The sequence below is a fragment of the Delphinapterus leucas genome, chromosome 4 (assembly GCF_059928025.1).
Source record: "Delphinapterus leucas isolate spDelLeu-1000000601 "Yukka" chromosome 4, BTC_Dleu_Yukka2, whole genome shotgun sequence".
NCBI classification, from domain to species: Eukaryota; Metazoa; Chordata; class Mammalia; order Artiodactyla; family Monodontidae; genus Delphinapterus; species Delphinapterus leucas.
This window is the reverse complement of record NC_143132.1, coordinates 58,395,768-58,417,007: the sequence shown is the minus strand read 5'-3', so window position 1 is coordinate 58,417,007 and position 21,240 is coordinate 58,395,768. Positions and strand designations below refer to the sequence as shown.

The window sequence follows — 21,240 nt, the reverse complement described above, 5'->3', positions numbered from 1 at the left end:
TAACGTGACTATTTAGCATGTATTTGGGAAAGCTCACCTCCCTAGCTCAGATATTGCTTTCAGCCCTACTCATCTCATTTGACGGGTCACTAAAGGTGCCACTGGTGGACAAGTCTGTCGTCCTAAGCCACTCTCTTGATAAATGAGCCAAGTAGCATTTCTCTACACATCTCACACAAGGAAGACTACTGCCCCTGTACACGCTCTGTGCACAGGCATTTAACCTAATTATTAGGGACCTGATGTTTTGGGGGAGCTAGTTGAGTGTGGTTTGCAAAACAGCAGACAGCATTTTTATTCCACATGAAAGACCCAAGGCAGATTTAGCCCAGGATCGCTTCTCTGCTCTGCAAGGAGAGGGGGGGGTCTCATGGCTGTGCCCCCATCATTAGCCCGTTCCATCTCCCAGAACCTATCAGCAAAAGTCTGCAATTAGCCAATGAAGGCCATTACAAAAACTTCATCTGTGGCATGAACTAATTCTGTAAGATGGCCTAAATTTGCATCGTGCTTTTGCTTCCTAGGAAGCAAAAGTTTCGTTTCAGGCTTAATCTCTTCTGTTTCTCCACCTTTAGTTTAGCACTAAGCCCCCTAGCTGGATTGTATGTAATAATAATGTCTCTGTGGGCAGCACTTCAGAATAAATGAAAGTAGAAAATCCTGACCCACCACGAAATGCATTTAATGCCAGAATGCTCCACTACATTGTCTTATTTTTTTTTTTTTTTTGCAGTACACGGGCTTCTCACTGTTGTGGCCTCTCCCGTTGCGGCGCACAGGCTCCAGACGCGCAGGCTCAGCGGCCATGGCTCACGGGCCCAGCCGCTCTGCGGCATGTGGTATCTTCCCGGACCGGGGCACGAACCCGTGTTCCCTGCATCGGCAGGCGGACTCTCAACCACTGCGCCACCAGGGAAGCCCCCTGTCTTATTGAACAGAAAGATAAACTTTTTTTTTTTGCGGTACGTGGGCCTCTCACTGCTGTGGCCTCTCCCATTGCGGAGCACAGGCTCCGGATGCGCAGGCTCAGCGGCCATGGCTCACGGGCCCAGCCGCTCCACGGCATGTGGGATCTTCCCGTACTGGGGCACGAACCCGTGTCCCCTGCATCGGCAGGCGGACTCTCAACCACTGCGCCACCAGGGAAGCCCCTAGAAAGATAAACTTTTTGATGCGAATATAAGGTCATGTTAGAAGAAGTAGGATTCTTAAGGGTGATCAGTACCTGGGCTCAGATCTTGTGTTTTTGTTTGCGTTTATATAACATCCTGGGTTTGGGCTGTGGCTTAACTGTTCTCAAGAATGCAGGGATCTGGACTCAGCACTAAGGAAATAATTACACTTAATTACTATAGAGTCTCATACAGCAAATATGTAATATTTTTGGCATAACACTTTTAGATCGGCCATTAATTTAAAGTTTAATCTTCAATAATTTATCATTCCCTTCCATCAATTCCATCTTGACCTCTTTCTCCAATCCTAAGAATATCTTCTGTACCCACGAAACCACGGTGGTACCTCTAAAAGGCTCGAAGTTCAAGCCTTTAAACACTGCTCTACTCTAACTGCAACCTGTGACTGTCCCCTTTGCCACGAAGCCATGGAGGTGTGGCCATGTGGGAAGTGGTCCTGGGAACCCAAGAAAAACTCAGTCTACATTTCAGAATGAACGTGGCCCCAAATCCTGTGAAACTAAAGTCCTCTTTTGCTCAATCAAGTAGCTTTTTCGCTGATCTTGAAGTTCATTCTGAGCAAATATGATAGCCTTGTTTGATCCGAAAAATCCCAAGACCTTGTGAGAATAAGCGATGTGATCAGGTCACAATTTTTTATTGTTGGCAGTTGCAGAATGAGTCATAGACCTAAAGTGTCTCTTCCCTCGGTCCCATCACTGAGTCTCCTGCTTGGCCTGAGGTCAAGGAGCAGAACACACACATCCTTTACAATATATTAAGCAACTTGGTCTTGGGGCAGAAATTCTGCCAATTCAGGGGTGTTTACCAAGGGTGAACTGTAAATAATCCTCCTCCTATCTTCCAGAACTCCTGTGCAGAATTTCAGAATGCAGCCCAGGCTGGCAACCCAAAGCAGCAGGAAGGAGTGAGCGCCTAGCCCTTCCAGAAAAAGCAAGACTCCATGTGTGCGACCTTGGTGTGGTTTTCTGTGCTTTTTCGTCATGAACACCGAGGTGCACTTAAATGTTACAACCCAACTGAAGTGCAACTATATATTTTAACACTAAAGGAGAAAATCAAGTAAACATTTCACTGAACAGTCAGCAGCCCTTGGGTGTCACTGGCATCCTGTGTAGATACCTGTCAACACACCTGGCCTCATAGCACCAAGCGCCTGGGCAAAGCTAAGGCTCAAATAAAACAGGGCAGAATAATTCTCCTCTTGCCTCCATATCTCTTTGCCAAGTAACAAAGGGCTTAAAGAAGGGAAATGATCTAGTCCCTAGCAATTGACCCAGTATTAAAATCAAGACCAAAATGAAATAATGACAACACAAATAAAACCCTGAGGGTAGGCTAGGGAATTTCAGAGCTTGTCACTGCAGTTTAATATCAGAATCGAAGGAAAATTAAGAAAGTGAGGGTACTCACTTTCTCACTCCTTTCCAGAGAAGGCCCTAAAAAAACTGACAATAAAATCCCAGAACAATCTCTGGAGAGGGATTCAAATGCAAGAGGAGGAACGGTTAAACCAGAGGCCTTTGTGTTGTGACGTCCTCGGCTGGGGCTTAAATTACTTTAAGCAATGTAAAGGCTGGAAGACCAAGTGTCAGGGGTGTGCATGTGCTCTTAGCAGCTCAGCTAGGACACCCCCACGGCAGGCAACATGCAAAATCCAGCCATGAACATCGGAGCACAGGTGTGGGAAGCTGCTGGGAGGTGGTCCAACCATCTGTATAAAGGCACACAGCCGTCCGGGATTCCGTGTTATCTTTCAGCCTTAAGGATCCAGAAGACGACACTTCCTTAGGGATTCTCAGAGAGTTCTGAGGAGCACTGAAGTACACACACTCCCATGGCCAGTGTTCTTTCTAGCACCTTCCTTTTCGTCCCTCTTCTAGAGGGTTTTCCTTAAAAACCGAGAGCTCTTCATGACCCATTTCATCTTCTGTTCCAGTGCACGGCTTGGTAGTGGCTTCTCGGGTCTGGACCACACCCACACACGAACACCGTCCCCAGCGTGATGGGCTGGGGTGGGGGGCAGGACATCTACAGCATCTATAGTAGAGTCAGAGGTCGCTCATGGTCCTGAGATGCGTGGTCCTGTGGAGGGGAGGAGGGCCGTGGCAGCATCTGGCCTGGGTGAGAAAAGTTCAGGAAGCTCCTTTGTGAGTGCTCTTGAGGTAAGAAGCACTGAAGATATTTAACCTATAAATAAATAAAAGAATAAATAAATAAATAAAACACAAGAGGGCTCTTTAGAGATAAGCACCTCTTATCGATAATAATAAAAAAGTCCCCTCTTGAGTTTCAAAGCCCTCCTTCAGTGGTGATTAGCAGGCTCAGAACAACCTGCAGAAAGTAGAACAATCAAGACACAAACTGGAAGTGTTCCAACACTGTGTACTTCTCACGGGATGACACACCATCGTCCCAAATGTCCCCGAGGTAGTCTTGTTTTCAAGGAGTTACAGAACAGCTCCAAACCCACTTGTTTCTGATACCGAGGACAGTACGCACGGTTTATCTAAAGAATGAAGATGACCAATTACCAGCACAAGCACTGCAAGATGGCTTGTGGCTGAAATAGCTTGGTGATAAATACATCTTACTCTTGGGGAAGAAGTGGTGACGTTTAACACGCTTAGAGAAAACTGGTGCCTGGCCTTTCTCCCCTCAGAGCCCCAGGCTGGTGATAGAGCCACCGCACAGGGCAGTCCACAGCTGCCATGAGCCATCCTTTGGATCAGGAATGCCCTTCTGCTTCAGCCTTCTCTCTGCCCCAAACACAACATCCCAGAAGACAACAGGGAACTGGGCCAATTAGGGGACACTCAATACCCCAGTGGAACCTGGAAACCCCACTTCCGTATTACATTCAACATCACATACCATTGGGGAGATGCTGACCCTGATCACATGAAACAAGCTTTCTTCCCTCGGACTTAAGTTTTTACAAAGTCTCATTTGGGAAAAATGCAATTAAAAGCCCTGTAATTTTATCCAAATGGCCCTGTGAGGAGGGGAAACAAAAAATATCCCCTCCTCTGACTCCCTTCACCATCACTGCCCAGGGGCCAACTTAACAAGAAACCCTTCAGAACTCTAGCCTGGATCAACAACTTCAATATTAAGTTAAATAACAAGTTAAATCAGCATTTAGCCAAAGCTCTATCCTCCTGTAGGAGGTCATTCAATTCAATGACAGCTGTGGCAAAGTCCACCAGGTCCACAAAGTCAGACGTGATGATGTTGACACCCAGGGCTCCAGGCTTCTGAGTCTTCACCCAGTCCAGGATGGCAGGAAGATTCCTACACAGGAGAGTGTTGGGGCAAGAGAGAACAGAGAGTAGCGTTTAGAAACGGGAAAGAAAACATTTCTGTTAATGTAACAAAAGCGTGTCAACAGAGGCATAAGCTCATGGTGTCATAAAGGGACACCAAATTTGTCCCTTTAAGCTTAAATCTTTTTCAGGGACAGAGTGATGTCTAGTCCATTAGAGAACTGTACTTTTAGGGTTTCTGTGCTGGAAGAAGAAATTCTTCGCCTCAATCACCAAAGACATACCATGTCAACGGGACCTTGAAAAACTAAGATCAAGAGGCTAATTATTGGCTAGTTCTTTAATTTTTTTGTAGCACGAAATTTTATCATGAAACTTTGCAAACATATCGCAACACTGAAAGAAATTTACAGTAAGCATATCCACCATCTAGATTCTACCACTAACATTTTACTATACTTGCTTACCATATATCTGTGCACCAATCCAGCTTATATTTTTGACAAATTCCAACTGCAAACATCTATACACATTCCCCTCAGTATCTCAGCATGCAGATCTAGGGTTCAGTATTTGTTTTCAACCTGTTTCCCTTTTGACGTAATGTGTATACCCAGTAAAATGCACAAATCTTAAGTGAACACTGGTTGAGTTTTGACAAATGTATATATGTAACCCATACCCATCTCAAGGTATAGAACATTACCAGCACCCCAGAAGGTTCTGCATTCACCTTTCCCATCGATCCCTGACCCCATTCTTCCAGAGGCAATAATTATACCGCTGTTGTTGTTGTTGTTTTTAAAAAAACACAGATTAAATTTGCCTGGTCTAGAATTACACATAAGCCATGCAATATGCATTCTTGCGTGTGAGGCTCTTTCACTCAGCATTATGGTTTTGAAATTCATCCATGTTGTTGCATGCATCAGCAATTTGTTCTCTTTTTTAGTCATTGGATAGTATTCCATTGTATGAATATACTGTAATTTATCCATTTTCCTATTGATGGATAAATGGACTGTTTCCAGTTTTGGGATATTATGAATAGAGCTGTTATGGTCATCCTTATACAAGTCTTTTTTGTGGACATTTATTTTCATTTCTTTTGGGTAAGTACCAAAGAGTGAAGTTGTTTTATTATATGTTAGGTTTACATTTGGTTTTATAAGAAATTTCCAGATCTTTACCCAAAGAGGTCGTTCCATTGTACATTCCATGAACAAAGTATGCGAGTTCTGTTTGCTTCACATCCTCTCTTAAATTTGGTGCTATAAATCTTTTTAATTTTAGCTGTTCTAGTGGATGTGTAAAGTTATCTCACAGTGTTTTAGTTTGCATTTTTCTGATCACTAATGATGTTGGGCAGTTTGTCATGTACTTATTGGCCATTTGTGTATCTTCTTTGGGAAGCATCTGCTCAGTTCTTTTACCCATTCTCTCTTTTGCTCTTTTTCTTTTAACTGTTGAGTTGTAGATGTTATTTATATATTCTGGATACTAGCCTTTTGTCAGATATGCTTTTTGAATATTTTATCCCCACCTGTAGCTTGCCTATTAATTTTCTCAATGGCATATTTTGGTGAGCTGAATTCCTTAATTTTGATGGAGTCTAATTTATCTTTTTTTTTTTCTTTTATGGTTTCTGTGACCTGTCTAAGAAACTTTTGCCTACTCCCAAGTCACAAGATACTTTCCTGTTTTATAATTTTAGCTTTTATGTTTAGATCTAAGATCCATCTCAAGTTAATTTTTATATATGGTGTGAAGCAGGGGCCAAGGTTCACTTTTGCCATATGGATATACAGTGATCCAGCAGCACGTGTGACTTCTTATTGGACCAATGCTTGCTCAGTTGTCTTACAAATGCAGTCTGTCAGTCTCATGTTATAATTTCTATGTGAAAGCCAGAATGTTATCCAAAGAAGCTCACAATTCAGAGATGTAAACAAACGATGACAGTTTAATGAGATAGTTCCTATATTAGTAGTAAGTGTAAAATACCATGGGTGGTATAGAGGAGGGAGTAATGAAGTACTCAGTTTTGCATCATGGTAACAATAGCTCACTAAATACTTGTGACATTGAAGATGCTATAAGGAAGACACAAACCAGGGCTTATGTTTTGGTTAAGAGACTGGAGGTTTCTTTTAGGAAGGATTTTCTCTGGGTAAAAACTGAAAATAAGCTAAGTTTGTTTCTTAAAGGCCCCTTTCTCTTCTTTTGGTAACACTGTCCTTGGTTGTCATCTTCTCCCCGCCTTGTGCCTCTGAAGCTCTCTTCCCTCCTCTGAGTGTACATTCAACTTCTCAGTCTCTCTCTAGGCAACCCTGTCAAGGCCTTGAAGCATTTTGTCCTTCTCCACTTTCTTTTCCTCTTACCGTGACAACTGTAATCGGTCCTGGGTCTCTTCCCTCGCTCAGCAGACTCTGTGATCAGCCATGGGCTAAAACACATCTCACAAATTGATTTGCATTTTTATATTCATAGCTGATTATGACTTAATAAGCCAATATCACAGGGGTACTTCCATTCTTAACTGGGACTCCTGACAATTTAGTAGTACCCTTGATTTGACCATAACCTATTCAGTTTCTCTGTGCCTCAGTCTCTCCCCCTGTAAAATGGGGATAATAATAAAACTTCATATAGATTTGGGGGAATTAAATAAAATAATATGTGTAAAGTACTTAGAAGAGGGCCTGGGATATAATAAGTACTCTGTAAGTGTTGGGGACCAGAGAAGGAATCATAAATGGTAGAGATTTGGGGGTGGGGGTAAGGAAACGTCCTAAAGTGGTCACATCCTGCTGCTTAGGTGACAAAATGTGTCCTGAGAGGGAAGGGTCACAAAGGCAGTCATCCCTTGGAGACAGAGACCTGGAACACAGAGTGGCCCACACGAAGGCCACAGCAGCCCTGAGCCTGATGCATTTCAGCCTTCTTTTAAAAAAAATCTGCTTGTCCATGTTTAAGTATGAAATTCTGGCACCACCTTCTGGTCATCACGGGGAAATGAGAATGAAAGGTTTGGTCAAGCCAGCCCGTGGAGGATCCCTGGAGGCCTGGAGGCCGAGCAGAGGGAAAGGCCAGCACCTGTGGTCTCCTCTCCCTGACAAAGAGCTCTGTGTCAGCTTCGGGTTCTCGTGTCAGCCTTCCCCAGGGCAAGGATCAAATAACCAGGATTGCGCACAAGGATCGAATAACCAGGAAATGCAGAACCCACTGAGCAGGTGCCGCTCTATTCTCTTAACTCTTGGCCTTCACCAAGACCTCTCCACCAAGACCTCTTCACCAAGATTTCTTTACCAAGAGATCAGTGCAGACGGCTGAGTCAGATACTGCTGTGGGGCCGTGAGGCACTGAATCCCAAGGGCTGCAGAGTAGCAGCTCAGAAACTTCTCCCTGGCTTAGAGGCCCACTGAGAGCAGGGCTGGTCCAGTGCAGGGACGGGCATGGCATGCCTGTCTTGTGCCAGGTACTGTGGGAGACGCTTTCTTGTTAAGACTCCATAATCTTGTGCGGTTTTATTAACCCCACTTATCTGGTAAGAAAAACCACAGCTCAGAGACCTCAGGAAATTTGTCAAAGGTAGTCTGGTTTTTTTTTGTGTTTTTGTTTTAAAGAAGATGTTGGGGGTAGGAGTTTATTAATTAATTAATTTTTGGCTGTGTTGGGTCTTGGTTTCTGTGCGAGGGCTTTCTCTAGTTGCGGCAAGCGGGGGCCACTCTTCATCGCGGTGTGCGGGCCTCTCACTATCGCGGCCTCTCTTGTTGCGGAGCACAGGCTCCAGATGCGCAGGCTCAGTAGTTGTGGCTCAGGGGCCTAGTTGCTCCGCGGCATGTGGGATCCTCCCAGACCAGGGCTCGAACCTGTGTCCCCTGCATTGGCAGGCGGACTCCCAACCACTGCGCCACCAGGGAAGCCCAACTTTACCAGCTCTTTAAAGGCCCTATCTCCAGATACAGCCATGTTCTGAGGTACTGGAGATTAGGGCTTCAACATGTGAAATTCCAGGGAACACAATTCAGTCCGTAACAGGAACCAAGTCAGGCTTCAACCTTGGGCCTCTGGTTTCAGTCTGTGTCCCCTTCTGCGGCCCCACGCTGCTGTGCCCTCAGGCTTAGGCAAAATTTGCTTTCATTTGATTTCAGTGGGAGTGCAAGGTTTCTAAGGATCTAGGGAAAACTACCTTAGAAATTCAGTCAGAATGGCTATGTTTTACCCCTGCACCACAGCGGGTAGGCGCACCACAGCAGGTAGGCACCACACAGGGGACACCCCCTGTGCCCCGTGCTCTGGGCCCTCGGGACATCACCTGCACAAGGTCACTCCTTCAAGACTGGGGAGGTAGTTGGCACAGAGAGTCAGGCAAAAGAGGAGACAGAGAAATATGTTCCAAACGAAAGACCAAGACAGTACCTCACAAGAAGATCTTAATGAAATGGAGATAAGAATGGATATATTTTTCATGGCTTCAAGCAAACAAAATCTCAAGTCCAAAGTTGACCTAAGAGTTAGCGGGACGGGGGGGTTAACTGCCTGCTGAGAAAACCACCACTACATTTACAGGAAAATATACCTTGTCTTTTCCTCTCAGTTAAGCTGATAACTGGTGCCCAGGACCAGTTTGACAGCACCCCGTGTGCCTTATGACAGACCTTCTGGGTGTTGGCTCTCAGGGAAGGCCCGTGACAACTGCTTCTCCCATATGCTTGAGAAATGAAATATTTCCTGCCATGTCAATAAACAAAGGATGTCACAGTCATCAATGACTATACCCCTCAAATGTGAGCCGAGGAAACTCAGGGCTGAAAAGAATACCTGCCATCTAGCAGCCGTCAGACTGCAGCCACTCCCTGCGGTGAGCCCTGAGGAAACTCAGGATGTGTCAGGATACTGGCCCCAGATGGCTGAGGTGCATAGCAAAGGAATGATTTCAGTGAGCCCAGACTCTTGCATCTTCCGTACATAGAAAAGCGCTAAATTCCTTAACTTGAGATGTCTGGTTTTCTTTAATTAGCCATAATCTCCTGACGTTCCGACTACCTGCCCTTTGTTGCAAAACTCCTATGTATCCTGGCTTCCCCCCTCGCCTCGTTGGAGCAGCTTCTCAGAGTTATCTGAAACGCTGTCTCCTGGGCTTCAGTCCTCATTCTGCCCCCAATAAAACTTAACTCGCAGCTCTCACGCTGTGCATATATATTTTGTTAAGTCAACACGCTCGTTCAATAGCCCAGGGGAAATGACAGCCACATGTCGTGCTGGTGTTTGGGAACAAACTTGACCAAAGCAGCTGACGTGGAGGCCTAGGACTCCTAATGCATCTCGGTAATATTCTTGTGACCAGCAGGCGGCGAGATGCCCCAGTACCCTTCCAATCTCCCAGACGTGTGCTTGCAGCCAGCAGGTTAAGGCTCTGGCGTGCTAGGACGCCGGGACTTTGGGCGCGTGCGCCATCGTTACCTCTCAGTGGAAGAGCCTTGTGCTTCATCTGCAGCCAGATTAGAGATGCAGGAACTCACGAGTATGAAAAGCATTGTGACTTTGTGGGTTCAGAATTGTAGCCAGTAAGAGCTGACCGGATTCAGGTGCTAGTGAGACAGTCACAGACCAGTGGAGCAGAAAGGAACAGGGCACTGAAATGTGCGACATACAGGCCAGTGCTTGGATGCTGAAAGGGGCAATGGTCCAACAATCAGAAGTCCACGGATGGGATGTAATACTGACTCTTACCAGCTTTGGGGGTCTGGGTCACTTAACCTCATTGGGCCCATCTGAAGCGGGGACAATAACATGCTTTAGCCAACGTGCCCTCCTGGAGGCTGGCTTACTTTAAGAACCTAATGAAATCATCTTCAAGAGGGTGCTCTATATTCAGGATACGCTATACAGATATAACACATCCTTATTTTTAAAGACTTCCTCTTCCTTCCAAGTACAGCTCTCTGCACAGACTTTATCATAGTGATTTTCACAGTGTTACATAGAAATTTACATGTTTATTTTTCCCGATAGAATGTACGTCTGTGGGGGCAATGACTAGATTATTCACCTTGTGTCTTTGGACCTATAGCTCCTGTTCATCGCTGCATAAATAAGTAAATAAGTGATGTTAATCTACAAATTTACCACAGGCATGAGGAAATGGTATGGATATATGAGCATGTACTATAAAAAGGAAAGTTCATGATTCTGGTCTTGGTTTATGAAACTCTCTTTCCCAAGTTAAGCACAGGTAATTCAGTGAAGACTTAGTAGAGCCACACAGAAAGAGGTTTCTGGTTCTGTTCGTGGCCAGCACAATCAGAAGCTCTCAGTTCGTCATCCAAACTCCTGTCAGGTGAACACCTGTTATCAGAAGTCATATCCAAGCTATCCAAAGAGACAGGGACACGTTTTTTGATGAACCTTTCATTATCTGAACTCTGGTGCTCAGCACCTGGAACTCGGGAACCAAAGTGATTCTCGTAAATATCCCTTGTTATCCAAACATACTGGTTTGTTCAGCTTGGATTGTGAGGGATGCCCTATTAGCCAAATGTATTTATAACGTTCCCTTTATACACAGGCATAGGCATACACACATACATGTACATATACACAAGCCATCCTTTTTCTTGACGACCCCTATCATTTACTGGTGCCCAGGATAACGAACATCATCTAACACAACGTTTCTGGAGCTTCTCCTGCCTAATTGTACAGTCAGGATCAGTTCTGCTCCGAGGAAGTATCTGAAGCTGTGGCATATGGTAGGTGGCATCCTGAGATGCTTCTTAGGACTCACTGTCACTAAGGAAGGGAGGAAGGACACCCTAAATCCTGGGAGGGTCATCTCTGAATCCCTGCTGCCTGGCACAGCAGTCTCATTTAATGCTTCTTAAGAGAGTGAGAGCTTGGGCCAGCTTCGAGGGCAGGGGCAGGAACACGATGGCACCTCCAGCCAGACGTGAACGGACTGCTGGTGGCCGAAAGTGCTTTGTCTCCATATTGAAATTTAGAGGGTATTTATGTTATAATATGTACATTTTAACAGAGTGTTTAGAGATCCTTTGGCCACGGTTAATGCGAGACACCTCAAGTACACAACTTTTTCAAATATAAGGTTTTTTGGGTTTTGTTTTGTTATTTTAAATCTTCAAAGTATATGGTTTTACTGCTGTTTGCTGTTTATTCAGAAGAGAATCAAGATAAAAACATTTTTTTTAACCCTCACTTGTGAAAAGGAAGCAAATTCTTACCTATGGACCAGCGTGTTCTTGAGGCCGCCAACCAGGCCCCGGGCGATGGTCTTCACTCTGGGCGTGAGGATCGCTTGAGACACATGGAAAGATCCGTGGGGAGAGCGCTCACTCAGCGTGGTCTCCAAGAAGAGGATGAGCTTGCGCACACTTGTGGTATTTGCCCAGGGCGCTGGGATCTTCTTTCCAGGCCACAGGAAGGGGTATTGCTTGTAGAAGGGACAGTGATAGAAGATGAGAACCTGAAACGTTCAGAACAAATAAAGGAGGGCAGTTCATGAACAAGCTGAGTGTTAACTCCTCGGCTTTACACTGATGGATTGTTAGGAGGAAAGGCGCACAAATACAAACATACGTGGAAATTCAAAAATTTTTATATACATATTTTTTTAGAAAAATTAATAAGCAAAGATTTAAGCACTTGCTATATGCCTGACTTGAAGTTTTTAACGTTTTGGGGGTCATGAACACCTTTGGAAGTATGGTAAACTCCTGAACCCCTTCTCAGATTGTTTTAAATGAATGTCTAAAATAAAATAGATAGGATTACAAAGAAAATCAATGAGATGGAAATACAGCTATCAATATAATAATTAACTCTGTAATAAATAAATTAATGTATGCACTTCATAATAAACTCATTAAATAAAAATATTTTGTTTTAAGTCTAATAAGTTCCATAATTTTGAGTAAATGATGAGTATACACAATATTTCAAGATATCTGCACTAAATGAATATCTGTGGTTTCTGTGGGGACAAAGTCGTACGAGTTGCCAACACTGCCAGCACTGCCAACACTGCTGACACTGCCATGGGTGACTGCTCACACATAATCAGTGGTTGTACTGATATTCAGTTAGAGGTTAAAAGCCAGTATGTACTGCTTTTCCCATCCAAATTCACAGACTTCTTAAATTCTACCCTAACCCACTCCCCTTGGGAACCTCTGGACCCCAGGTGGAGAACCTCAGCGGTTAGTCCTGTCTATAAGTTATGACTCCTATGCTCACGAAATTGACCCTTAGCTCTTGGGTTGAGATCAATACACTGAACTGAATTTGCGAGGATGTAGGTTTTCAGTTGCGCGTGCTGACTCTGAATGAAACTGCCCTTCCTGGGAGAGGGAGGGAGTGAGCTATGTGAGGCAGGTAAGACTTCGAGTACCGGATGGGTCTCCAGTGGGACCTCTCAGGATGGTGGTGATTTTGCATAATTAGCAAGCCACATCCACGGCATTAATTAGTTTCTGAAGGCAGCAGAGAGACAGGGAATTGCTATTTCGATTGTCCCAATTCAGAGCTCTGATGCTTAGGTTTCCAGAAGTACTATGTTTTTTCTCCTCCCGGGTACCAGCAATTCTTCCCTGGAGGAACGTCCATTGTGTGTATTTACACTCCCTGGACCGCAATCCTCGAATGGCTGGCCTGACAGCATAATTCTGCTGGCACCCAAGGCCAAGAGCTCTGAATGTGTGTCTTGTTTCTGGGGTGCGTTTAGCCTAACTGCTCCTAAAGGCCTAGAGCTAGGGAGCACCAGGCTCAAAGCACTGCACAGGCTGGTTGTTCTTGCTGCTTTTAATGGCTTTGAGTAATGTCTGACTGCCTGCTAATGATGTTGGTGGTAAACACATGGGTTAATGAGGTTAATCACAGGCTCATCGTAAGCAGGTTGCCTGGGAGATTGGGGAAGATTTCCTGCTGGCGTTGTAACTGGCTAGTTTGGAAGGCTGGGGTCTCCAGCATCTGTAAGTGTGAAAAGCTGGGCTGTGAGATGGACAGTGGGCGAGGCGGGAGGCTGTGTGATCCTTCGACAGGGCCTGTCAGACCATTTCCCATGCTGCCTGGCCCCTGAGCAGAGGGTCAGGGGATGAAAGGAAAGCGCTGTTCTTCACTCAGTCTTGGAGAACGAGCAAAAAGGACACATTCTACAAAAGGGGCTTTATGGCTTTCCTCAAGAGCCTTCTCAAGTAATCTGATCCTAAAGGTTATAGGGGGAATTTCTGTTTATGGTAGGAGCTTGGCTTAGCAAACCAGCCCTCATTCTACAGAGTTCTGGGGGGCAGTAAGTCTTGCCCAGGGCCTGTGTTTTGCATCTGACTCCCGACCTCGCTCTGCTGTATTTTCTGTCTGAGATATTCTTCCCTCCAGCTCAGCAATTCATATGCAGGTTTTCTCTTGAGACTCAGATTTAAAATCTCATTTCCTTTAAGAATTATTCTTTAATTGACCTCTTCTTATTTTGATCATTCTTTTACAGGGGCCCCTGGGATGCGGATTTATACTATGTACTACTTTTCAATTGACGGATTACAGAACCCTTTTTTTTCATACAGCACATTTGAGGCAGTTTTGCCTTGTAATTGTATGTATCAGTTGTCTTATATTTTACTAGTGGCACATATTCTTACCTTCTCATTAAGATTCTAAATACTGCCAAGTTGTAGATGAAATCTGCCAATTCACTGTACCCTCAAAACTCATAACCACTAATATACCAATACATACCTGTGAGCTGTGATATAACTGCATATTGAGTAAATGAAGTGTGACTGAATGGTGGTACACTTTTTTCTATCAAACTGTAGTAATAAAATACTCTGGGGGTTACATGCAAGGCGGCTCATTGCATAATGAATATTTAAAGTTTAACCACCAATGTGGCACTGCCCCAGCAGGGGGCAGATGATTGAGGGCTCTGTTGGAGATCTCTTTAGCTTTTGAGAAGAGGTTTAGCAGGGAAACCTCTGGGAAAGGAAGGGGAGCAGGGAAATCCTGGAATTCAAATTGATGACATGCTCCCTTTTTCTGACACATCATCACAGTCTCTTTCCTTCATAATTTTAGGGGTATTGGTTGTTGAATGACACAGATTAGCCCATACTTAAAAACTATAACAGATCTTTACTGTTCTGCTAGAAATTCACTGTCCACATGATTCATTATTCCTGAAATTACCTGTTTCTCTTGCAAATTTCTAAATGATTTAGTATGCAATGTGGCAGCCCATCCAGAATACTATCTGTGCATAAAATTACAAAACTATAACAGATACCTGTTTATAAATTTAGCTGGACTCAAATTTAACCTTACTTGAATCCTCGTATTCAAAAGCCCTCTCACGGATCTTCCCTGTCTCCCATTCTGCTAACCCTCTGAGACCTTCTGATAATAGGGCTCTTGAATAAGGAGAAAGTGTTTTTATTAGCATCGTCTATGACACTAGTTGTGAAAATCACCAAGATGTGTGAACAGCCCTGGGAGAGCATTGAAGGATGTGGGAACTCGTAGAGCCCAACAGCCTGTGACTGAGTCCTGGCCCTTGTGCCTCACTGACAATGTTCTCTTGGGCAAGGTGCTTAATTGCTCCCTGCCTCAGTTTTCTCATCTGTAAAATGAGGATAATAATGACAGCCTATGTCATAGTGTTGTTGAGAGGATTAAATGAGTTAATCCCTGTACTTAGTACATTGTAAAGGCTCAATAAATGTGTTATTTCTCTTGTTACTAGTATTATTTAGCATTGTAAGAGAGAGATTCCACTGGGGAAAAATCTGTCCAAATTTTTTTTTTTTTTTTTTTTTGCGGTATGGGGGCCTCTCACTGCTGTGGCCTCTCCCGTTGCGGAGCACAGGCTCCGGACGCGCAGGCTCAGCGGCCATGGCTCACGGGCCCAGCCGCTCCGCGGCATGTGGGATCTTCCCGGACCGGGCCGCGAACCCGTGTCCCCTGCATCGGCAGGCGGACTCCCAACAACTGCGCCACCAGGGAAGCCCAAATCCCTCCAAATTTGACCTGTGAGTCTGAATAGATACAAACTTAGGTTTAGGGGAGAGGTGTGATAAATATTTGGCAAAATATCACTTACAAAAGTTTTAGTGAAGAAAAATAGCTTAGATAAAACTTAACAGATACTAAGAGTTAACTCATTAGTCTTCGTAGATTCAAAGACCTTTAGCACTTTCACGGGTGTGCAAAACCACCTGGTGTTTCCCTGGTTGTTTCCTGGTGTTTACTCAGGCTGAGCCTGGGAGTCATCCTGGAATCCTCACATCCCAACAGTTAGGAAACGCTATTAGGTCTAACTTCTGGTGGATTCCAAATCTGACCACTTCCCACTACTCTCCTCACTGGTTTCTGTACTTCCCTTCTGTCTTTCCAGGGCTCTTCCTAGTAACCAGAGGGATACCATCAAAACTTAAGTCAGGCCACAACACCCTGTGCTCAGAACCCTCCCAGAACCTTCCTCACTCAGAGTAAAAGCCAAGTCCTTTCAGTGCCTTCAAGGGCCCCCTGATCAACCATTATCTCTCTGACCGCGTCCACTGCTCTGCTCTCCAGTCCCGTGGCCCCTGCTTTTCCTCAACCATGTCAGGGACCCTCCTGCTTTGGGGCTCTGCTCTGACTGGTTCCTCTGCTGGGGAAGCTCTTCCTCCAATAGATTCACTCCCTCAAATGTCATCTTTTCAATGAGGGCTACCCTGATCAACACATTTAAAACTGTGACCAACCCTCCAACCCACAGATCCCTGGTTCCCCCTTACTGTGCCTGGCTTTCTTTTTCCGTTGCTTATTACTTTCTAACATTCTCTATAATGTATTTATCATGTTTATTATCTATGATCTATCTCCGTCCACCTGAATGAAATCTCCATTAGGGCAAGGATCTTTGTTTTATTTACTGATTTATCCCAAGTGCTTAGAATGGAGCTCGGCACATACTTAGTGTTCACCATACATTTGCAAAGGAATAATCTTTAATTGCTTTCTAATTAAAAGCTCTTCCCTCAGTTCAAAAATCACTGCCTCTTTAAGATGCTTTGGTTAATGCATCTATGAGTAAGGGAGCAACTGTGAATGAAAGGTACTTTTTTGCTTTTTCTTTTTTAAAGAGAGTCTAAATTGGAGCCTGACCATTCCTGAAGCTCTCCTCTCTCACTATCCACCATCCTCTGGGACCAGAACAGAATATATCTGAGGCCCGCGCTCCTTTTCCTGAGTCTGTCCTTCCTGGGTCTGGGTTTGGGGCTCTTCTCAACTTAGGGATGCTCCTCTGGCCTTGATCCCTTTGCGGGTTCTTCCTTCCTTAACTGTCTTCCCCGCTGACCCAAACTCTGTGGAGATGGCCTTTCAAAATGCTAACTAACACCTCTGAGACGAATCACCTCATGTGCCTTTGTCAGCTAATGCAATCAAACAATATTTGGCAGGGATTATCTGATATTGAGTTGAAGACAGGATGGGACAGATGAAATCTAAGGAGAACTAGGAGTGTGAAAACAGATACAATGGGAGACAGAAAAATGGTAATGGCCAACTGGTCCTATTTCACAACTCTGCCTTGGGCTGGTTCTGGCCAGGCCATTGCCAAACAAGTTAATCCCAGTTCAGCTGTGCCCAGGGGAGCCCTTGGAGCCGTCTTAGAGCCCATGAACTGGTGTGCAGATCTTTATCATCCCAAACAATCTATGCCTTCTGACCCAAGAGCCCTGGAGTGAGCTGCCTTAGAGCTGGTGACACAGAAAAAGCAGAAAGGGTTCTGTTGTTGCCCTTGGAAGCTAATCTCTGTTCCCTCCTACCTGGCACTTCTTCTCCCACAGCGTCTGGAGCGTCATACTCTCCACACTGCAGGCTGAGCACAGCTTGTTCCCAAAGGCCTCCTGGATCCGGAGAATCAGGCGTTTGTGATGGGCTTCGTCCATGGCATAGAAGTGGTTGAAATCCAGGAAGACAATCTCTTGGGGGTGCTGTGTGAGGAATGAGTCAATCTCCATCAGCCCATCCCAGACCCTGATGCCAAAAAGCCCGTGAATGAAGTAGATTTCCTGGTCGGCATCCCCTGGCTTGGAAGACACGCGCAGGTCGAAGTAGCGGATCCCAGCGTCCAGCTGTTCTCGGAATGTCAGGTTCTGAGTCACAGACCATTTCTTCATGAGCTTCTTTACCAAGGAGATCCTGGCGAGGCGTTTGATAGCTGGGGTTTGGTCAGGCCCCACTGGGGACTTTTCGTCTACCCAGTAACTGAATGAATCATGGGAGCCTATATGAAGCAATAAATGTGAGGAGAGGGGTTGAGACTGGAGCTGGGACAGATAATCCAATTGATAAGAAAACAACAACAAAAATTTAGAACCAAGCACACATGCAGAATATTGTGAACAAATACTTGCAAAAATTTTCAAGCTTGCCAGGGATGAAATAAACCAAATAAGAGTAACATAGTCTTACTAGCAGCTTGTCAAGCCTGCGGTAAAACTATAATTTCATACATTGCTGGTATAAGGTATTGATTAATTAATAAATACCTTTTTTTTTTTTTTTTTTGCGGTACGCGGGCCTCTCACTGTTATGGCCTCTCCTGTTGCGGAGCACAGGCTCCGGACGCGCAGGCTCAGCGGTCATGGCTCACAGGCCCAGCTGCTCCGCGGTATGTGGGATCTTCCCGGACCGGGGCACGAACCCATGTCCCCTGCATCGGCAGGCGGACTCTCAACCACTGCGCCACCAGGGAAGCCCACGTCCCTCTTTTTGTATAAGCCAAATCTGCTATTAAATGATCAAATGCATGTTGTATTTCTCTTCCTTAAAGAGGGTAGGGATCCTCCTAGACACTGAGATGATCTTATTGTTATAAAGTCTAAGTGACCACGAGAGACACATTTCTAACTATAGTGAGAAAATATTTCAGCAGTAACTTAAGAAAAAATTATCTTTAACAAATATCTTTTGTTTTGTCATTGGTTTCTATCTGGTGTCAACCATTATTATTTGGTTGGCTTGGTGACTGGCCCTGACCCTGGGGGGCTCCACACAGGCGGCTGCACTTTGCAAGCAAAACCTAGGAGGAAAGTGTCATGTTCTGACACTACCAACCTTGTTCTTAATCACTACCACCCACACCAGAATCAAAATTCTTATATTCATATAGAATACTCTCGACTGTCACCAGTTATCCTTTTTACTAAATTGTAGAGTAGGCATTTCATACATAATATAGGATTTTACACAACTCTACTGTTTCATGTTTTATTATTTCCATTTTCTTGAAAATAAATCATTCTGGGAATGGCTTTACTGTTCTATCCTCTCAGAAATAAAGCAAAAAAAAAAAAAAGGGTGGCAAGCGATGCTTTATTTTTATGTAGTCTCTAGAACATGGAGGGTATTCAGTAACTATTAAGAAAAAGCATAGTTATCAATCCTTAGGCAAAATGAATTTTGCAAGCAAGAGAATTACGAGCATATTTAAGGTAAAAAAAAAAAATTGCCGTTACTAATAGAAATGTGGGGCAAGTCCACCTGGAGCTTCCATACCGGTTGTCTCTGCTAATGAGACTCACTGGATACTTGCCGAATGTTCTGCTTCCTTGGGCTGCACAGAAATAGGAGATCTTCATACCTCCTCATCAAGAGATTTATTACGAATACATTACGTATAGATGGAGAACAGCCAGTTCTCTCTTCTTTTTAGATTTTATCAGCAGCCCAGCTGTTCGGGAGTGAGTGTGTAATATAGTGTGAGTTCCGCATAATACTTAATTCTTCTTTGGGTATCAGGGAATAGGCGTTATCCAAGCATGGAGGAGAGCAAATCCTCTCTGGTATTCTCTTGTTGGTGCTGAGTCCAGTCTCATGTCCAGAGGGAGATATGCGAACAACCTCTGAGGCTTTTCTCTGTGTCTGAGGATTCTGCGGCACTGTGACAGCGATGGGGCCCCAGGGACCATTTCTGAATACACAGGGTACCCAGCCCATCCCACAGAAGAGGGAGGGTGTGCACGTTCCCTGGGAACCGGGAGTTCCTCTTTCTCTCTTTCCTCCCTTTTCCATTCTGGGTGCCCAGCACTGCCCACTTCCGTCCCCTTGATGGGAAGAGACAGGACAAGGGAACGGGCCATTTGCTGACTGGTTTACAGCAGTTGTCCTACCGAGGCCTCCAGCAGTCAAAGCCAGCACTCACTCATTAACCACTATCAATATTTTTGCCTTTCAACTTACTTTTTTCCAGGAAGTGTTTGGCCTCACTCACATAGAGTGAGAGAATAACATTCAGGTACTTAAGTGCATTTAACTATTTCTTTTTCAAAAAACTGGATAAAAATGCCCCAACCCTCACCAGAATATTTACAAGTTATACAATGTGCAAATAATACTTATAAAAAGAAAATCCTAATATTTTGCACTCCAGACTTATTATCAAAGTTTCCTCTTCTCCCTACACCTGAAAGAAGTTATTTCACTCTTTAAAGATTGTCTTTAGGGCTACTTCTCCCCCTCTGCCCTGGGATGTATGGGTTAAATTCACACATTTCCCCCAGAAGAGGTGGAAAAACCCCTGCTCCATTGGTCCTTGCCTTGTTCTCGAAGAGAACTGCTGTGTGGAGTTGGTAGGGATCTCTGCTCCATGAGTTCTGGCTTGTTTTATGATAAGGTTAGAAAATAGTTTAGAACCTCACCCTGCTGTGATTTCTGCCACGGGAAGTGTTTTTGCTGCTACTACCTGGTAGCCTAGCGCCTGTGCATCTTCACTCATCCCCTCCATGGCTCTTTTATCACTGTCTAAAATAGATTTAAGTGGTCCTCTTTATCTTAAGAACAAAACAAAGCACTTTCCATTACACGCCTTACCCCTTCAAGTGACTATCTTCTCCTTCTTACCAGTTGTTGAATTCTTGAAAAGGAGGCCAGTCGTGTGGCCTTTGTCTCCCCTGATCTACTCCCTCCTTCCAGTTGGAGGCCACCTCCTATCCTTCTATTGCTACTTTTGATCCTTATAACCTTGGAATCAACAACTCCAAGTGGCTTTGTTCTTCTTAGCTTCTCTGAGGGTCTGCTAAGTCAGGCCTTTTCTGGAACCTTCCATTCCCTTGTGATCCATGATGCACACTTTTGGGTGTTCCTATCCTGTTACCTCTCTCCTTTGGCCTCCTTTGCTGGCTCCTCTCCCTCCTTCTTGTTCCCCAGTTTAAACATTTTCCAAGGGTCTTTATTCCTTCCTTCTCCCACCCTCAGAGGTTTCATCCACTTCCCAAGTTTTTACCACAGCACCATTATGCAGACGACACCAAAAGTTTCATTTCTAGCTCAGACTCTTCTAAGTTCCAAATTTATGTTTCCGACTTCTCCTGTGGTCTTCCATCCACGCCTGCCTGCTGACACAACAAATTACAGATTTTCAAAGTCCAGCTACTCATGCTGTCCCTCTCACCCCTACAAAGTGCCTCTCTTGAAGTTCTGCTCAGTTACTCAGACTTGAAACCTCAGATTCTAATTAAATTCTTCCCTCTCCCTCACCCACTTCATCCAACCAGGTACTAAATCTTTGCATTTGACTTTTACAACAGACATCAAACATGTCTCTTCCTTTAACCTTCACCTGCCACCCTCCTCATTACCAGTCCTTTAATCAGGACCAAAACAACCCTAACTTGTCCTTTCAGTCCAGCCTCTCTCCAATTTGTTCATATTTGAAAGTCAATCATCTCAAGATACAGATCAGGTTCAAACTCTGGACACTGGGGTTTAGGACTCTCCTC

General features: G+C 44.6%; 1 protein-coding gene across 1 annotated transcript in view; it reads right to left on the bottom strand.

Annotated features, from left to right (window-relative positions):
• Positions 1-992: 992 nt before the first annotated feature.
• PLCXD2 (phosphatidylinositol specific phospholipase C X domain containing 2) overlaps positions 993-21,240 on the bottom strand; it is a 46,474-nt gene continuing 26,226 nt past the window's right edge. Inside the window, exons 2-4 of the mRNA XM_022598196.2 lie at positions 17,284-17,744; positions 11,707-11,948; positions 993-4,490 (exon numbers count right to left, since the gene is read on the bottom strand). Of these exons, the coding sequence (XP_022453904.1) occupies positions 4,331-4,490; positions 11,707-11,948; positions 17,284-17,744 (863 nt within the window). The 3' untranslated portion in view covers positions 993-4,330. The remainder of the gene's footprint in view (positions 4,491-11,706; positions 11,949-17,283; positions 17,745-21,240) is intronic.